Raw genomic sequence first — 18,803 nt, forward strand, 5'->3', positions numbered from 1 at the left:
AGGAGCTCTTCCAGCCACAGTCACACTGGAGAAGACAACAGCTGTGCACAGCTGGAGCCCACCACTGCACTGCACACCCCAGCAACTCCCGAGCCCACCTTTAGCAAGGGATCTCCCTGTCCCACAGCATGGCCAGCAGCAGAGTGGCACCGGGTTTGCCAGCACTTCCACAAGTAAAGAGGAAATCAGGTCACACAGGGAGTAATTTATCTGTTTATTTAAAAGGCAAATGCTCAAGCATTAAGGCAGTGGAGCAGAAAAAAGAGACGGTGACTACATCTGGTTATGTGCCAGCCTGTAAAAATGGAAGAGGGAAAAAAAAAGGACATAAAAAGGCCAAAAGGTTTTAACCACTCTTCTGCATTTCAAAGATCTGGGGAGCTCCCAGACGAGCACGCAGGTGGCTGCCAGGCCATAGGAGGGGGCCAAGGCTGCCCTGACCCCTGCTGCCCCTCTGCCCACAGTGTTGCGTCACTCCACAGCAGCACAGGGTCCCCAAAAGGCCACCTCCTGTGGTGGCACAGTGGCAGGGAGTGGCAGCTCCTCTCCAGAGGCAGAGCAGGTGCAGGGTCCATGCACATCCCATCCGCAGAGCAGAGAGGGGCAGGCGGTGCTTGGCAGATGAAGTATTAGCTCTTCAAAAAGTACAGCAGCGACCAAAGGCACAAAAGGAGTTACAAACAGCAAAAATGCATTTTTTCACGAGATGTAAATTCCCTATTTGCATAGAAAACCTGTTGTGGAAGACACCAGGTGAGAAGTATGAGAACACTTTCCACATATGCCACAGCTCTGTCCATCACATCTGGGATCTTCAGCAGACCATGTCCCACTGAGCAGTGCAGGGGGAGCATCCTCCCTAGCCCCATAAATTTAGGGCACTACAAGCAGATTCTCCAGGATGTCTTTCCTGGGAATCAGCCAGGACCACAGCAGCATGGTATGAACATGAAGGCATGCCCTAACAAAGGGCAAGAAGGGTACAGAGGGAAGGAAGGGAAGGTAAACAGTGAGCTTAGCTTCAATTCCATGTAAATCACGTTTGATCTCAAGCTACCAGTCAATCCTTAAAGAAGAAGGTTTATACAAAAGCTGTGGATAAAAGAGATTTTTCCAACTTGTGAAGACTTGTGATTTCTGACAGCTGTCATACTACACTGAGACAGAAAGGAGATGCACCAGGGGGTACTGGGACTTTGGGAGAGGCCAAGGGAGACTGATAGCCAAGAAACACCAGAACTGATTTCCTGGGCATAGGAAGTCACGCTGCCCTGTCTTGAGGGCACCACAGCTGGAGCTGGCTGTCCATGCTCTGTGTAAGGCCCAGGGACACGTCCCTGTCTCATTCAGACTGTAACTGGAGGAGAGGAGATGACTGCTCTGGCTCTTACCCTCCTCTTCACACTACTTTTCTGTTTTCTCTATTAAAAAAAAAACAAACCCAGAAATGCCAGCACCTGAGGAATAGGAGAGCTGGGAAACAGAACAAATGACAAATGTTCTCATGATGAAGAGAACCAGGTTTGGGAGTGGAGGAGAAATTTGGCTGCCTCCATCCATGCCTACCCAAAACCATGTCCCAGAGTAGGGTCTCTGTCCTGAGAAGCATCCCTGGAATGCAGCACATGGGTTCTCTCCCAAGCTGACACCCCCATATGCCTGCCTCAAGGTGATTTTCAGCCGTGGGTTAGTTCCTCCCTGTAGCACCATTCCCACTGCAGACACAGCACCAGAGGCAGGGGTGTTACCTGGATGCAGAAGTGGAGCAGCAGGGCAAAATTAGAAAACATGAGCTAGAAAGGGCACTCTTCCTCTTTCAACATGGCCATTCCTGCCTAAGGAAATCCCTTACAGGCTCGTGTATGTCCCTGACATCCCTCTCCTGTGGGAAGCTGACAGGGAGGAACATAGGCTAGAGCAGAAGAGGAGCTTCTTCCCTCAGCACCCTGCTGCACAGGGCAGACATCCAAGGCCTCATGACTAAATGACATGAGAGGATATCTCATTTCCCCTCAAATGGGGGTGTTTCCCTTTAACCCAAAGGTTATTAATATGCAATTCCTAATGATGTTCTCTAGATCTGCTTTTCACTGACAAAGAGACATCCAGAGAGAACAGGGAATGGGACAACTATTCAGAAATACCTCCTGTATTTTGGTGAAGCTGTGCTCTTAACAGCCAAGGCACTCTATTTGTTCCTACTACTTTGCCAGATAAAAGGATTGCTGTGGCAGAGGACAAGTCCAGGAGAGAATCTCATCCCACCACAGCAGCCCTGAATGTCACACAATCAATGCACACAAAGATGCTTTCTGAGGGGTTAAAAATAAACATTAAAATAATCTTGCACAAATTCCATTTGATATTACTCCTATAAATAATAAAAACTTCCTATAGGTCTTCCACAATACCATGCTTTCATCCCAAAAACTCCTTTCTCTTCCTTTTGAGAGGAAGCAGTTATCTTTGGTACAGGTTAAGGGGAGGGGGAGATAAAAGCAAGCATGTTCTGTGGGGGGGAACCAGTAGCACATTTCTAGTCTCCTGCAAATTTAATGACAATTAATCTAAGGGATATGACAGAAGAGGAACAAAAACACAAATGAAGAACAGTCTAAATTAAAACTAGCCTGACATCTGGAGGATGCCAAGTGTTTGCAGTGCATCTGAATGCAGCAGCTGGCAACACCTCTGCAGGACTTTGCTGCAACCACTGCCTCCTGCAGTGGTGCCCTCTTTGAGTGATGGGTGTTCCTTCTACAGGGTCACCAGCATTCCCCAGGGACTAGCTGCAAAATCAGTGAGAGGAAACCTGGAGTAATGGCACGTACAATGTTAGACCCAGTTAGATTAGGAGGCTCTATTAATTCTCCACCAACTCCAGCTACCAAGGAAAGAGAAACATCTAAATTGGACAAGTCAAACAGAGAGAGGTAGTACCTCCATCACAGGGTGCTCACATCACCCTCTCTTTCACTGCAAAAACAGCCCTGGGACCTGGCTTTGACTGCTTCCCTGCTCCCTGGGCTGCAGAGCTCGGCCAGGCAGCTCCCGCTCTACACATCTCACATGCCAATGAACCACAGCCCTGGGGAAAGCTTCCCCCCACCAGCACCAGCAGCTCAGCATCCCAGCCAACACTTGCTCCTGCTTGGCTGCACTGGCCATGGGTCGATGCTCCCGCCAGCACCATCACAAGCCCACCACCACCTCTGACAAGCACCACCAGTCCTGGGCACTCTCACACGCACAGAAGGTAAAAATTAACTCCTGGAGATATTTCAGAGCCCAAAGAAATCACACCCAGGGTGGGATCCATAGCCCTACATCCCACCTCTGCTAAGACCAGTGCATTAGCAACACTCATAACCCACAAGCAGCACCCATGGGATGGGATGGGCTAAAGAGGATGCATTTTTCCAGAAAACCTTCAGAGCTGGCTAATCTTGCCATCACACATTTAGTCTTCCAAAGGGCTGTAAGAACAAAAGATTAGCCAGACTCCCTAGGACGGCACATTTCTGGGAACTGGAGCCAATCTATCTGACAATTACAAACTGTCCTTAAATGCCATGTAAGAAAAGACCAATAAAGCAGCTGACACAGGTCTGAAAGGAGCTTATGAACCCCATCACTTATGAAGCTCTCTCTGGAGATTTGCATTGCTTCTGCTTGTGCTGTAGCGTCTGTTCCAGACCAATACTCCTGAATTTTTTAATGCACCAGAAAGTACGTTAACAAACAACCCTTAAATCTCCAGCACAAGTAATAATTTTTTGAAAAGAACACCTGAAAGCTTCTCCTGGAAGAGAAGGATGCTTTGCTTAGTCAGGCAACATTTGGATGGCAACATCTCGAGCCAGAAACTGCTCGATTTCTTCTTGGGTCATTATTTCAGACGCAGGAGCTGCTTCAGCTGGCACTGGGCTCTCGCAGTTCAGGTTTGAGAAAGGGTTGAACCAACCCAGGGAGAAGGCACCTCCAAACGCCAGCTTCATTCCTTCCCAGCCGCTGATCTTCTCCCACGTTGGCTTTTGGTTTTTGAGTCGCTCAATACCCTGCAAGAAGAGAAGAGTTGATGGTCATCTCATGCTAACAGCAGGTGTTTGAGCACCAAGCACTGCAGCACATGCAGAACTGCCTGCCTATAGCTAGGTTGACGCTATTCCAGTTTGAGTGAACTATGAAGACAGACACTCTGCATTACTGAGAGTTTCATCACCACATTTAACAGCAAAACCCTCACACCAGATCTAATTCATGGGCAGTCTGAATCTTGCTGATGTATTTTGGAATCAGTTGATTTTTAGGGTGCAGGGATGGCTTCTGAAAAGCCAGTCTTTTGGGAAACATGGACCTCTTCTCACACAGCTTTTCAAATCCTCCCAAGGAGTGACAAAATGCAGTTACAACTTAAGAGTTTCACCTTGTCTGGGCATTTTTTTGCAATAGTTCAGACACAGCCAAAATACTGCACCTTTTCCCAGCAATCAGGAATTTACCACTGCCACAGCTAGGCTAGTCACTAGAAGTTCACTCTGTGCCAGTTAAGAGCAAATATTTAAGAACACAACTTCCATTTACCAAATTGTCAAAGACAAATCACAGTGCAAGCCAGATAACCTGCTGGGAATTGAGAAAATCTGTACAGGTTATTGTGGAGGCTTCAAAATGGATCTGGAGCCTTGGTCAGTCAACATTCTGATTCATTCTCCCTCCAAGAATGTCACTTTTAGTAAAGCAAACATTTTTATTGCACTTAAAGAACAAATCCATCAAATTTGGGCAGGGACATGTTTTTCCTGATAGTTTTCTCCACACAGAAATAGGGAACTAAAATTTATTTTCTTAATGATTTTTTAAGTCTATCACTGTGTGAAATAGGGCATGATTTTTTATGCCCATCTTCTGTATCAGGTAAGAGAGGAGTCAGATCTGCAGCTTAGTATGATCCACTCGTAATGATATACAAGTGACCACACAGAAAGTCTATTCTTAGAGAAGCAAGAATACTGGGATCCAAGTTTTGAGAAACTCAAGGGAAGGGGAAAAAAAGTGCAAATGGGGTTAAAACTGTAAGAAAGAACAGTTTTAGAAGAGATGGAAGAACAGTATGCTTCTCACATTCTAATTCTACAGATTTTCCTTGACAACACACAAAACATTCAAAGCTTTGCAGCGAGGGGAAAGGAACACACACAGCAGCTCAGCAGCACCACAGCTGCACTAGTTGCCAGCCTCACAAATAAGACAGCAGCAGCAGCAGCTCAGTTTGCAGGAACACTGAGTCAGCAGAGCAGACCCAGGAGAAAGCACACCATAAACCAAAGCGCTGCGTGCAAAGCTTTTATGAACTCCATTCCTTCATCCATGCCCCATTTCTGGTGCTGACTGAAGAGAAACCCGGCAGTCAACGTGCAGAAAGGAACGACGCAATACCAAATCGGAATTCCTCAGGGCTGTAATTTGAGAAAAAATCAGGCCCTGAAGGACTTTGAATGCTAAACACAGGCCTGTGGCACCTCACCCTGCTCCCAAGCTTGCAAATCTACCATTCCAAGTGCTCCAGGGAGAATCCCCTGCAGCCTCTGGTGCCTTGGGATGCCACAATTTGTGTGCCACAGCCAGGGCCTGACCTTACCTCCCTGCTGGGCAAGGTGGAGAGGAGCAGAGTTTGCGCACAGCAGACCCTTGGCAAAGTGCTCTAGCACTACCATGAGCTTTTCCTCCAGGATACTGCATTTCCAGCACCCAGAGGCTGTGCAGGCAGGGGGCAGAGGCTCTGGCAGCCTAAAGCAGGAGAGCACCTTTGGCTGTGCGCTGCTCCTCAGCCAACTGCAGAGGTTTCCCGTGTGTTAGTAACAAACTGGCTGGAGCACGGCTGGAGCACTTACTGCGTGAGCATCTGGAGAGAAGGAAAACAAGTAGCACAGAGCAGGAGAAGAGACAGACATCAGGCATTTAAACCCTTCCCTGACAGCACAAGCTTCAACCCTGCCCTCAGTCGTTTCTGTAATCCACTTCAATCCCTGCTGCCATCTAGACTGGGAATACAAATTTGGAACATTTCTGAGCAGCAACCCCTCATTCCCTTCCCCCAAAAAACACAGCTCACCTGCTCCTATCAGCATCTGCTAACCAAGGCAAGGTCAGGCTGAGGTTATGCTAACGCCAATTAGGGAGTAGTTCATCAGAACAGCCAGGGGCATACTTTCTCTCTCCCAGCCTGACCTCACTAATCCCCTCACAGTATGTATTCAAAATAAACAGAAGTTTTATAATTGTATCTTGATCTAATTTTGGCTGCTGGCCACATGGTCAGTAGGGCATGAGGTTATGCCTTAAAAAGAATCTAAGGGAGAGGGAAGGAATGCACAGCTGCTGAAGACATTTAACTACTATTTAATTAAACTCTTTAATAAGAAAAATACTTACATAAATCTCTCACCATTATTTTACAAAGTGAGAATTTTGTGTATTGAATTAAACCAACACCTCTTTCTCTTTCCCATCATGCAGCTATTCTACTTAATAAAAAAAAATGCTTAGAAAGCATCATCTTTCGCCCTGTTTCAAATTACATAATTTTAAACCAATACTGAAAAGACATACACTGAGAAATATAAGATACTGGACATTCCTCTTTAAGTAAAAGGCACAACATTGCAAACATGGGGAAAGTTAGAAAAGTTGACCTGTGACCACTGTGATGCTGTAGAATAACACCCATTTCTTCAATTACTGCCCTTGGTATCTGCTCTTGCCCAGTGCCAGAGGAGGATGGTGGGCTGCATGGTCTGACCCAGAAGCAATCTGCAGGACAGCTCTTGAATGTTAGAAGAAATGCATTAACTTCTTTCAATGCACTTTTAAGATGTGAAAGGAAAGAGCAAACCAAAAAGACAAGCACTGAGACAAACTGATGGCTAAGGAGAAGACACAGGAAGCATTGCCATTAGAAAATCATGATTAAGGCAGAAATTCTCTTACAGCAGTTCCTTCCCACATTTCTGCATGGAGCACTACTTAGTTTTTTAAAACAGAAGTGCTCTGATTTTGTCCTTTCTCTTGGCCACACTAAAACAGAACCAGCACCTGAAATCATAGTCCTGACCAGGAAAATACTTTCCATCAGCAAACTAGTAAGTCTGCCTTTCTCATACTAATACTGCCTTACTTCTAGTACCATTCCAATTGCATCAAACAAAGTCATACAGCACAAGAAAATCTGAAGGCCCAGGTTATCACCACACACAGGACAGGTACCAGTGGCATTTCTGCGAAGGTACCTCATTTAAAGACAAAATACAGAGTTTGACTGAAAATCTAAGTACTATAGAATGCTGTTTAACAATCTGCATTTGGTTTGAAACAAGAAAAACTCATTAGTAGTTACACATTTTTCCACAATGGTCAAAAGGCCAAAACAATGTAATTAATCTTCCTCCAGAACACATAGCTAATAAGAATAATTAAAATAAGTCCAAACTGGAATGTAGAATTTGTAATCAAAAGAATTTTTGAAGCAGTGAACTACAGAGAGATGCATTCATTAGTTAATTGCCTAGGTGACTAAAGCCTCTCCCTTCAATACATTCTGATTTTGCATCAAGGCAGCTTTAGGGCCAGATTCTCTGCCAGTTCAAACTGTCCCCTGCACACGTCTCACTGGCTGGACTGACCACGGCCCAAGACCCAGCTTAAGGATTAAGGGAGCGTTCTCTGAGAAACACCATCACATACTCAAACCAGAGTTACAGCCTCTCCCAGCTGCTGAAATAAACCACTGATTAACAGATCAGTATATTACCAATTAACTCACTTTTCAACTTAGAAGTTGTACACATAAGTTAATTAACTTTTATATGCTTCTGCCTGCTTGCATACAGAAGTGAAAGTTCAGAAAACCATTACAGATTTTTCCCAAGATTTGGAACAAAGAAAGAAAGAAAGAACAGCAAACAAGTTTTTGGAAAAGTTTTATTGCATTTGTTTTCCATATGGAAGCATTAACAGATTGAAAAGATGCAGCATTCACATTACTTCCAAAATGAGACATCCATTAAATTTCTCCTTCCCTGATCTCCCTCCCTTCCCCCGTGGCTTTGAAGCAGTCTAAGCAGGTCAGTTTCCAAAAAATATTTTAAACCAAGGAAAGAAAAGATTCCTTGGAAGTCACAGATGCAGCTGATTTGTGTATTTCCTCTGTTTGCAATTAATTTAATGAGCCCATGGGAGTTGTGAATCAAAAATATAAATAAAATTCCTGCCTGAACACAAGATGTTGTAATTAACATTAACAGTTGGGATTATTAATGGTTTAATAACTCTACCCGTTTTTGGAATGCAGTCTGTCCCTCCCACTTTTCATCACCACACAGTTCATAACAGCATGCAGGCTCCTTACCGTAAGTATTTCCCAATTTCAAACCCTTACACATATATGTGCGTGTGCTTACACACATCCACATGTATGCATAAACAGGAGAAAAGATTTACAAAGCTCTAAACCAGGGCAAAGCTAACAATATAGATCAACCACCCTGGAACATTTACACATCCCATCAATATTAGTCTTTAGAGTAACCTGGGCATTCATGTCAGTTTTTCACGTTAACACTGTTTAGCAGGCATTGCTCTAACAAGTCATTTACCAAGACAAACACACATCAAAAAACATGATTCTGCTATTCTAAACACTTGAAAATTAGCTTTCTTTCTTTCCTGGAAATGTAAGGCATGTAATAACCCAAACAGTCTTCTAAATCTGCCACAGTTATCCTACAGGGGCAACAATTTCCTGCACACAAGGGAGGGAACAGATAAAATAATGCCAGAAAGATGGAATCAGTTCTGTGGCTGGAAGGAAAAAGGAGGGTGGAGTGAGAATTGGTTTGGCAACTTTGAAGTACTTTAACTGTTTGTGACCACCAGGTCAACTGGCTCACTTGCTGTGCTGCCTTCTGGTCTTGCACCTTTTGGTACGTGAAGTATCTGCTTCCCTGTTCAAGTTCACTTATGAAAGAGCAATGTGCTCCTTCAGGAAGTCCAAAGGTGTCTGTGTAGGGCTGTTGGCACTCACAGGTCATCCACAGAGCTCATCACAGTCAGGAGACAGCATGAGAATTTACTCAGAAGAGGTGGGCCATAACAGAGAAGAGAGGATTCCCTTCACATTAGTTATGCCATACAGAAAGCAAAGAGAAACAAATGCCAGTAAAGTTAATGTGATAAAAAAGAAAGGAAAAAAAAAGAAAAGGGAAAAAAAAAAAAAAAAAAAAGCAGCAGTTTCAGCCAGAGATATAGAATTATCTAAAATGGTGGAACACAGGGCTTTTTTTTCCTCTGCAATTATCAGCCACTTAATAGACATAAAAAAAGTTCATTTTGCTTTTTGTTTTAAACATTCATGGAAAATTTGTAACAGTAGTGCTGTAATATGTTTCTATTTTAGTGGAAATGCTGGTCAGGAATTCCTCAGACCACATATTGGTATGGGTCTGCTTTTCCTTGGTCTGGTGTTGCGAATGGGCTAAGCCATGCTATAGAGAACGGATGGCCAAATACTGCTTTCATGTTCATCCATTTTGTTTTTTTAGCCCATCTTCTCTCTTCCTTTTTCAACTGTTCTATTCCCTGAAAACAGAAATATGACATTTTCAGTCAAATACTCAGGTTTTGTAGCTCTGGATTCGGGGAAAGGTCTCCTCTCAGTTACCCCTTGTCCAAAGGACAGAGTAAGAAAATACAAATGCATCTGTACTGCCTTTCCGTTTCTTCTCTCTGTTTTATATTAAAAATACCAAAGCTAGAAACTGTTCCTTGGAAATAAAATTGCTTCCATTCTCTTCAGACCTACATACTTCAGAACCATTTTAAGATCTGCCATCCAATTGCCTCTGATGTCAATAAAAAAAAAAAAAACCCACCACTTAAAACCAAACAAAAAGTATGTGCTTTAATGGCTGAATGCATTATGTGCTAACCAGATGGAAAAGTTTTAGAAGAAACCATTACAAGCTTGCAGACAAAAAAAAAAAAAAAAAAAGGGACCAAAAACCCCACAAACCCAAAGATAATCTCTGTAATGCTCTCAGATTCACCAAGCAAGTTCAGGAAGTGCCCATGGCTCAGTGTAGCTGAGTCTACCTGGTGCCTCTTCATGTGTCATTAGAATCATTGCTAAAACATGCATGGGCTGACAGCAGGGAGAGAGGGTTAAATAAGATACTGATTTGAAGAAATCACTGGCATTGTTTAGTAAAGGTTAGAGGCAGAACAAAAATAAGCCATCAAGCAATCAGCTGAAACATTCACTAGTTAAACATTAAAAAGAAAATAAAAACCCATATTGTGTCTGAAGCCCAGGAAGTGAATTTGGTCTTTCAGGAAAGCCATTTATGCTTGCTATAGAAGCCAAATGAGTAAGAGCAGTCACTGGAGAGCATCACTCTCCCATGGGCAGCAGCAGCAGCTGGCAGATCACCCAGTTCCTTGACTCTGCATCTTCTGCAAGGCAAGGTTCCTCCTGACCGGCATGTGTCTGCCACGCTACGCAGTAATGCACTGCCATACATCGGTGTGCCTCCAATCACTGACGCTGGGAGCTCTGCTGACACAACACGGGCAGCTGCAGGAGCTGTGCTAATCCCTAGTAATGTCACCTCCAGAGACACAGCAAAATGCCAGGGTTCTGGGTCCCTTCAGGCAGAGAGGAACCATCCTGGCAGGAGAACATACTCAAATTGAGGAATGAAGTCTCCCAGTGACTGGAAGAGAAAGGTGAAAAAAGGGCAACATACAGCCCTGTCTCTAAAATGCAAATTAGAACACTGCAAGAGAGCACACCAAGAAGCACTTCACCTGGAAATATTCCTCTGCTCCAAACAGATTGCTTGCATACAGCTAGTTCAATGCTAGCAAATGAACAATGAGACATTCCATAGAGCAGAATCCTTACTGGGACATATTAAAAAAACACCCAAAAGTAAAAACCCACAACCCAATGGGGGAGACCATACTTCATTCCTTTATTTTAGAATGTGGCATTGTTCCTTTAACAACTACGAGCCCCAGAACTGCACTGGAAGGGAAAATCTGGGGGCTTATTTGGGTGCCCAGCTGTAGGAAGCAGTTTCTAAAAATTCTTGACAGGTTCCAAAGATAGCGAAATTCAAATGATGATTTCACAGGCAGCATTGCTAATTCACACACTTAGTGCTGAACACAAGCTCAGCAGGATCTGTACCACTCTGTACTTCTTCCTGGGGCTCTCCCCATCAGAAAGCACAGTGAAGTCTTCCTCTCAACACACACAGGTGGAACATCAGCCTCTTGCAGAAGTCAAGCATTAAGGAAAGCACTGCAAACAAAGGCTCAGAACAATGGGCTTGTACAGCATATAACGCCAGTCACAGCTCTCTGACAGCAGCAAAAACATCTACTCCAGCTTCAACTGGCCATGGGCAAACAAGGGGAAAGAAACCTAAAGAAGGCAGGGGAGGAAAGAAGAGCTGCCCCTCTTTTAAGACTATCACTTCTCTCCAGCCACTCTGGTTAATTCAAATACCTGAGCATGCTTGGTGAAGAGTGCAAGTATTCACAAGTGTGGGAATACCCCCAGGAGTCACCAGCTCCGTCTTTCCAGAAGTGGGCGAACACACGGATTTAGGACTGGAATATTACTATATGATCTCTACTATGCCATCTTCAAATCAGAGATGGCTTGGTGGATTTGCAGCAGACTGTATCCAGCAGTTTCCATGAGCCTACTCCACTCCCTTTTCTTTTTCCTTCTGGCTTCTGGCAAGAGTTTTTGAACTGCTGAACAGGTAGCTAAGGCTGGAAAATCTTCTAGCCTAAAAGGTGTGCGTGCGTGTGGGTGTGTGTGTGTGGGTGTGTGTGTTCCTCCCCCAACTTCTCATCTTGGCTTTCCAGCCTTTCCAGCACATAAATCTGTGAATAGTGACAACCAGGACACACAGCTGAATTTCAGACAATACTGATGTAAAAGCACTTCATTAAAGGAGAAAGGTTCTCCAATCCACAGGGACAAATACTCTCTACGGAGTAACCCCAGCTACCTATGCCTACCTCATGGGAGCTATGTCAACATGGCACCCCAGCGAATGCACAGGGTACCCTGTGTCCCACAGGAACCCCAGAGAGCACCATCCAGCACTGTGCTAGCTCAGCTTTATTACACTGGATCTCTCCTCAGAGGGTACATGGGTCTCCCTGTGCCATGAGGCAAAACCTTGTAGCCCTGTAGTCACTACAGATGGTGAGAGACAGGAGAGAGTGAGACACCCACCGTTTCATCAGTGCAGATGGAGTGTACTTGGGTCCCAAACATAACTGAGGTGAAGATGAGAAATAGGAGAGCTTCAAAACACAAGAGGATGAGTAGAATCACTGTAGTTGGTGGAGAGAAGGAACTACATTCTGTGAAGACAAAACAATGGAGTTGGAAGGGTAGACACCAAGTAATGCAGCTGCTGCAAAACACCCACTAAGCCACGAATTTCCCATACCCGAATTATCAATTAATTATACGAACAACATTCCCAGAAAGATACCCAGAGAAGCTCTGACATTCAACCATAAAATGATCACTCCCTCAAATTTCAAAAGAAGTGAAAAAGCTCACCAAAACCCCTGCAACGCTTCAAGATTGCGACTTTCTTTTCCACTTTGGTGTTTCCCCAGCACACCAACTATGATGCCATTCTCCTCCATTTTACCTGGAGGTTCTCTCTTAAATCTTAGACTTAACAGATCCTCCACAGTGATAAGTCCATAAAAAATCTCAAGCTGGCAGTCAGGACATGTGCATATGTAGCACCAACCAGGTGGTGCTTCCTTTCGTAACTGTTCTAAGCCATAACTAAAAGAAGGTCAGATTAAACCAAGTTCCTATTCTTCCTCATACTCAATAGCGCAATCTCAAGCAAGAACTGAAAAGAGAAACCCAAGAAGGTAATTAGAAAGGAGGAGCAGAAGAAAGTAATGTTATAGGGTCAAAGTCATAGTTGAGTGCTGTAAGTGCCAGAACATCTCCACATTTTTCCAAAATCTAAGACTCTCACCAAAAGCCTGTATTTTTCTAATGAGATCTTAGGCTTAAACAGATAATCAGGAACTAACACAATCTGCACAAACACAAGGCAGCTGGAACAGCACATCCATCTCTCCTAACAGCTTTGTTCTGCCACCTAAACCTGGGACAGGTAGGGAAGTGCTTTCCCCACAGGAACAGGCTCTCTGAGAAAGGACATAAAGGAAATATCTTTTAATGTATTCTTCCTTTACAGCCCTGGCCACTGCACTCAAATGCAGATGTTCTCAGTGACTGCTGGCAGCTGTTTTACAAAGTTTTAAAGTGCAAAACAACCTTTTCAAATTCAATTCACATGTGTATCCTCTGCAGTACTATGATCTAAAACCAGTCATGATATTGAGACTACTACTGAAATTCCAAGGGAAAAAACCCTCCTCCTTTTAAAAAAAAACTCACAGGCAGTACATACATGTGCACACACGTTCTTTGATACCTTGCTGTTCAACTCTGCATTACATTGAGGGTTTCCCATACCCATTTGTGGTTTTAGGAACATACATAGACTGACTTCGTGAAAATGTACTCACTGACTACTTCAGAGTGAGTGCTGAAGTTTTTGGTTTCACTTTTTTGAGCTGTTTGGGCTCTGGTTTTGGTTTGCTGGGTTTATGTTTTTCTGAGGAAAAGAATTGTTTGTTCTTGTAAGCGTGGATTTTTGGATAAGAGCAGCATGTTTTCCTGGCAGTCTTGCAAGAATGATTCACAGTACCCTTTTTAAAAAAGCATACACATTCTTATCTTTTGCTAGCATTCAGGAAATAAGTGCTGTGTTCATGTCAACAGTAGGTTATTGCACACATACTCCTTAGGTGTCTTTACATATCAGCTTTTTCCTAGGCACTATCAGGTGTAAGTTAAAAGAGGACTTTTCAGGACAGAGATTCCAGCAGCTCAAAAAGAATTATGAAGTCCTGGGAATGATCATTAAAAAGACAAAAAAAAAATAGAGATAGCATAGCAGAACGTTGATAGCATTCTTCTGAAATAAGCCAACTGCATTCTAAGTTCCTATTCAAAGGATAATCTGTTATTTTAATAAGGTATTTTGTTTATACTCACTTGTCCAGTCTTCTTCAAAGCAGTACAAGAAGTGAAATCCCACCATGATTAGGGCATGCAGGGAAATCAGTGCTATATACATCTGAAAAATAAAGGACATAATACAGGAACCAAGTGAGTTCAAAGACCAAAATGCTTTATCTTCCCAACACCTCATTTAAAAGCATAGTGCTAAGAGCTCAAAATAAAACCAAACCACAAAACAACTCCAAAAACCATCAGGCTCTCCCATCTCCCCTGAAAAAGCATCATGAAGCTGGCAAATGCCACAATTACACAGACTCCTTCTCTCCTTATGAACAGCTCTGAGCAATCGAGGCAGATGCTGAATCCAAACCCAGCCTCCTGTGTCCCAGAGTGGCCTTCCACACAGCTCACTGCCCTTACCTCAGCTCAGCACTGCATGACTTTCAGAGAACAGTAACACTGATCAAGGTACCCTGTTGTCCAAGCCTACATCCTTGCTCTTGACAGCACTACAGTTTCCCAGAGAAACAACAGCCATTTTCTTTTAACCAGAAAACGCACTTTGTTTTCCAGTATGAGGTTCAGAAATATTTTTTTTAAGAAGTACTTTCTCTGAGGCAGACAGTGGCATAGAAAGTTTCTTTCAGACTTCAATACTTCGTACTTATTAATTTTTGGCTTAAACCAGGCCTTAGCTTTGTAATAAAAACTGTATGTAACAAAAAGTTAGAATAAAAGCTACATGCAATGTTACACCTAGACTACAATTTACTAAGACAGGGGTAAAAAAATTACTCTTCTGAACCTACAAATTCTGACAAAGATAAGCATACAGCAGAAGTGAGAGAGATTTTGTAACAAGAAACACCTCTGGAAGCAGTAAAAGGCAATAGGGGAGAATTCTGGTTTTCCTTGCAAGTTGAGCATGCTGCTGTTCTTTCACTTCCTTATGTGTCAAAAAGAATATCCAAGAATAAAACCAGCAACCCTTATTTTGTTTCTCTCAACAAGATTAAGTCTTAAATACAGTTTACTAGAAAGTGGATATCAAGTTCTAATAGTAACTGAAACCCTTTTGAGAGGACTAGAACACCTAGCTCACTTCTCAAAATGAAAAAAAACCATTTGCGCATAGGAAAGAAATAGGATTCATTCTGTTCTGTAATCCACATCCTTGCAAACCCCACCACAGAACACTAGGCCTGTCATTTAACTGAAAATCTCCTCCTTTCTGCTTGGTAATATAAGAACATACTTCCTCAAACCTACAGATGTCTCAGAAGATTTATTAATAAAACAGAGCATCACTGAGACTCAGCCTTGTAATGTTCACACTACTCCCACGGGATATTTGCAGTTCACTTTGATGAAACACTTTTCAAAACTTCCAGAAATATCCACTGTTCAAGTTTGTACTCCTGTTTTCTTACTCATGATGCTACAGATATAGTACAAAAAGTCAAGCACCTCCGTGGTTTTCAAGTATACAAAAATAAACCACTTGCAATTAAAAGGTGGATAATTCTTAACCAAGGGGGTGCAGACTTCCCACTCCTTCTTTGAGATGTGGCAACAGCTCTTATTACATGATCCCACACAGACACTTGTACAACTATAATGTTTAGGAACCCTATATATGGCCTGGGATCCTACCAGCCAGTGTTTGATGTAGAAGGATGGCCCCTCCCTCAAAGAGCTCAGCACCACAATACACTACTCACATTACAAAATGGGTGCTGAGCAACCACCAATACAAACCTCAAAAACCCCTGACAAATGCTTCCTGTGATGCCTCCTCCTGTTGCTGTGGATGGATGGTGGGGAGGGAGGTGTTTCCTAATAAGTGAAACAGAAGCCTGCAGCAGGTCCCCATAAAGTTCTTCCAAAAGACAAGGGAAGAGAACACCAGCCCTGGGAGCTGCTTCACAGACTCTGCACTACATTTCAGCACTTCCCACTGGACAACCTCAAGCATCACCTGTGAAATACTTACTGTAAACAGTACAAAGTACTTCTGGTTATTCTCTCCCACACAGTTATTGACCCACGGGCAGTGATGGTCCATTTTCCGGATGCACCTTTTGCAAACACTGAAAGAACACAGGTCTTCATTAACAGCATTTTTCATTCCAAGAACACAGGATTTTACAGGGGTTTGGGGGACAAAGAATTTCAGCTAAAGAACCAAAGGTGAAATCTGAACATAAAAGAATTTACTTGCCACCATATCTATATTTGTGGTTTGCTTACTTGACTAAGCCTGTTCAAAATGAATCATACAATACGAAACCACCATTGCAAAAATTAATGCCACACATCAATGGATCTTTCCAAAATATGGTTTGAACAATACATTCAGACAGATGGGAAAAAAAATCTGTGATTTTTTTTTTAGTTTTAATCTATTTGACCTGTAAAAACGTCCACAGATTAAAACTAAACATAAATCACTAATATACAAAAGGTAGTAATAAATAAAGCTAGTTCTCAGAGTTGCTAACAACACTCAGGTTTATTTGCCAACATTTGCTGGTAGCAGGAACTTGCAATCAAATAAGGCATTAGGAAAGATTCTTGACATCAAGCAGAAAATAGCTGTGGCAGTCAGTCAGGAAGATGGTACCACAATAGACATTCAAGGTGAAATTAGATGTTAAAGTACTTCACAAAACCAGACTAATGAAATGAAAATTCAAATTCTTGCCAACGTGCAAATTGTGGCTGGAAGTCGAATAATTAAAACATTATTACCTTATATATTACTGTGAACATAATTCTCTTGCTTAGTCAGTGACTGCTCCAACACACATAATAAAGGAAGTCTTTTTCTCTGCTGCTTTCTCATATGATAGGAGACTAAAGCCAGTCAGTCTCCTGATACCACATTGTACAAACAAGCACAGAAATCAAATATGAAAAAACACAAAACCCCAAAGCAAACAAACAATAGACCAGAAAGGAAAGAGCCATTCCAGAACAATTCTGGCAGCAATTAAACAGAAAAGACTAAGCGCTCTGCTAATTTTATTTTTCTTCTTATAACAAAAAGCATCTTGATCTCAATATAAATAATAAACTTCAACACCCAAACACTTAAAGGAAACTCAAACAAAAACATAAATACGTTCTTATCAGCATGTATGATAAATAATAGAAAATCTCTGTCAGAACAGCCTTTCACTCACTTTAATTGGTGGAAAGGGATAATCCCCAAGGATATGGGCTATGCCTGAAAAACAAATGAGTTGCTACAGGCTTGATCCTAAATGAAAGTCCAGGCAAGCACATCAGGAGCTCCTTCTCCTCAGGCAAACATGGGTGCCCTACTATCTGTCAGCCCCATGTCCAGTGGGAAACAAGAAAAAGCCACCTTTTGCCAGAACAAGCAGCTTAAAATTATTTGGAGCTACATGGGGTCTAAAATCAGCAGGCACAGTAAAAGCAACTTATCTGCCAGCTAATGTACTTTGTAAGACAAATATCTCTCATTGTGATTAAAAAAAAGGAAGGGGTAAGGTGAGGAAGATGGTGAAGGAGGAGGATGCCTCCCTGTGTGCAGGTGTGCACACACTTCCCTTGGGCTCTGGGAGAGGGGAGTACCCAAGCAACCTTCCAAGTGCTCCTACTTCCCCAGAGGGACAACCTGAAGCAGCCCCGTCACAGATGTGAAAGAGGCAGGAGAGGAGACTGGGAGGGGAGTTTTATTCCATGTACGTGTACCAAAAGCAGTTGGATGACAGGCAGAACAGGAAGCTAGCTGGTGGAAAAGGAAACACAGAAACCACAACTAAACACTACAGGGAGCAGGGATTGCCCATAGTCAGACACTTCCCCCATTCAACCACCCAGCTTCCAAATGCTGGCAGGACTAGTTTAGTGGGCACAAGAGACTCACTAAATAGCACATCCATCAAAAACACCCTGGTCCCTCTGGCATACAGCTAGCAGGATCTCTTGCTGATGCATACACTCAACCTTGGTGTCTTAAAGTCTAATAAATCTCCTAGGCCACAAAAAAAAAAAACTGTCTGCCTGAAGATTCTCAATAACATCAGTGGTGAGTGGATCACCTTCCCAAATCTTAATGTCTAAAACCTTATCATAAAGGACAGAAAAAAGGACCACAGTGACAAGGTTTTGTCTTTAGCCAGAGTCCTTTTCATTTACCTACACTGTGAGTCATCATCAAGACAGCATTTTAGATGTGAAGTTTCATTCATAATTGAAAAGCTGTCAGAGGGGATTTTACAGTAGCATTAATAAGTGATTGGCATGACCACATTGCTCCTGCTGAACAACCAACTCCCAATTTTCCTTAAAATTTAAAAAATGAGGAAAAACAACAAAAAATAAAAACATCTGCAAACTGAAGCTCTGAAAACAAATATGAAAAAAGCAAACAGCAGGACAAGTTTGCTCAGCTCATTAGCACATGTTTCCCTCCCCACAAGACCACTGCATGAATCAGCACTAGCCCAGGTGTGAGCTCTCTCTGTATGTATTGGTTTTTGAGTAGGTAAGGAAGTGACACCAGTGCAAACTTATTAACCACTTACTGGAAAGCAGGTTCGCTTGCTTTAAAAGCAGAAGAGAATTTTAGGAAGTAGTTATTTTTTTGCTCACTGCCTTTAGTACTAAAAAGCTCACTACCAGTTAC

General features: G+C 42.8%; 1 protein-coding gene across 2 annotated transcripts in view; it reads right to left on the minus strand.

Annotated features, from left to right (window-relative positions):
• Positions 1–201: 201 nt before the first annotated feature.
• The window catches only part of ZDHHC3 (zinc finger DHHC-type palmitoyltransferase 3), a 33,813-nt gene continuing 15,211 nt past the window's right edge, over positions 202–18,803 (minus strand). Inside the window, exons 4-7 of one of the 2 annotated variants that reach the window (XM_063156516.1) lie at positions 16,140–16,236; positions 14,180–14,261; positions 12,314–12,444; positions 202–4,058 (exon numbers count right to left, since the gene is read on the minus strand). In XM_063156516.1, the coding sequence (XP_063012586.1) occupies positions 3,825–4,058; positions 12,314–12,444; positions 14,180–14,261; positions 16,140–16,236 (544 nt within the window). In that variant the 3' untranslated portion in view covers positions 202–3,824. Of the gene's footprint in view, positions 4,059–7,963; positions 9,637–12,313; positions 12,445–14,179; positions 14,262–16,139; positions 16,237–18,803 lie in introns of those variants that run through there. The other variant, XM_063156524.1, reaches the window with a different exon arrangement.

The sequence above is a fragment of the Melospiza melodia genome, chromosome 1, assembly GCF_035770615.1.
Source record: "Melospiza melodia melodia isolate bMelMel2 chromosome 1, bMelMel2.pri, whole genome shotgun sequence".
In the NCBI taxonomy this organism is placed as follows: Eukaryota; Metazoa; Chordata; class Aves; order Passeriformes; family Passerellidae; genus Melospiza; species Melospiza melodia.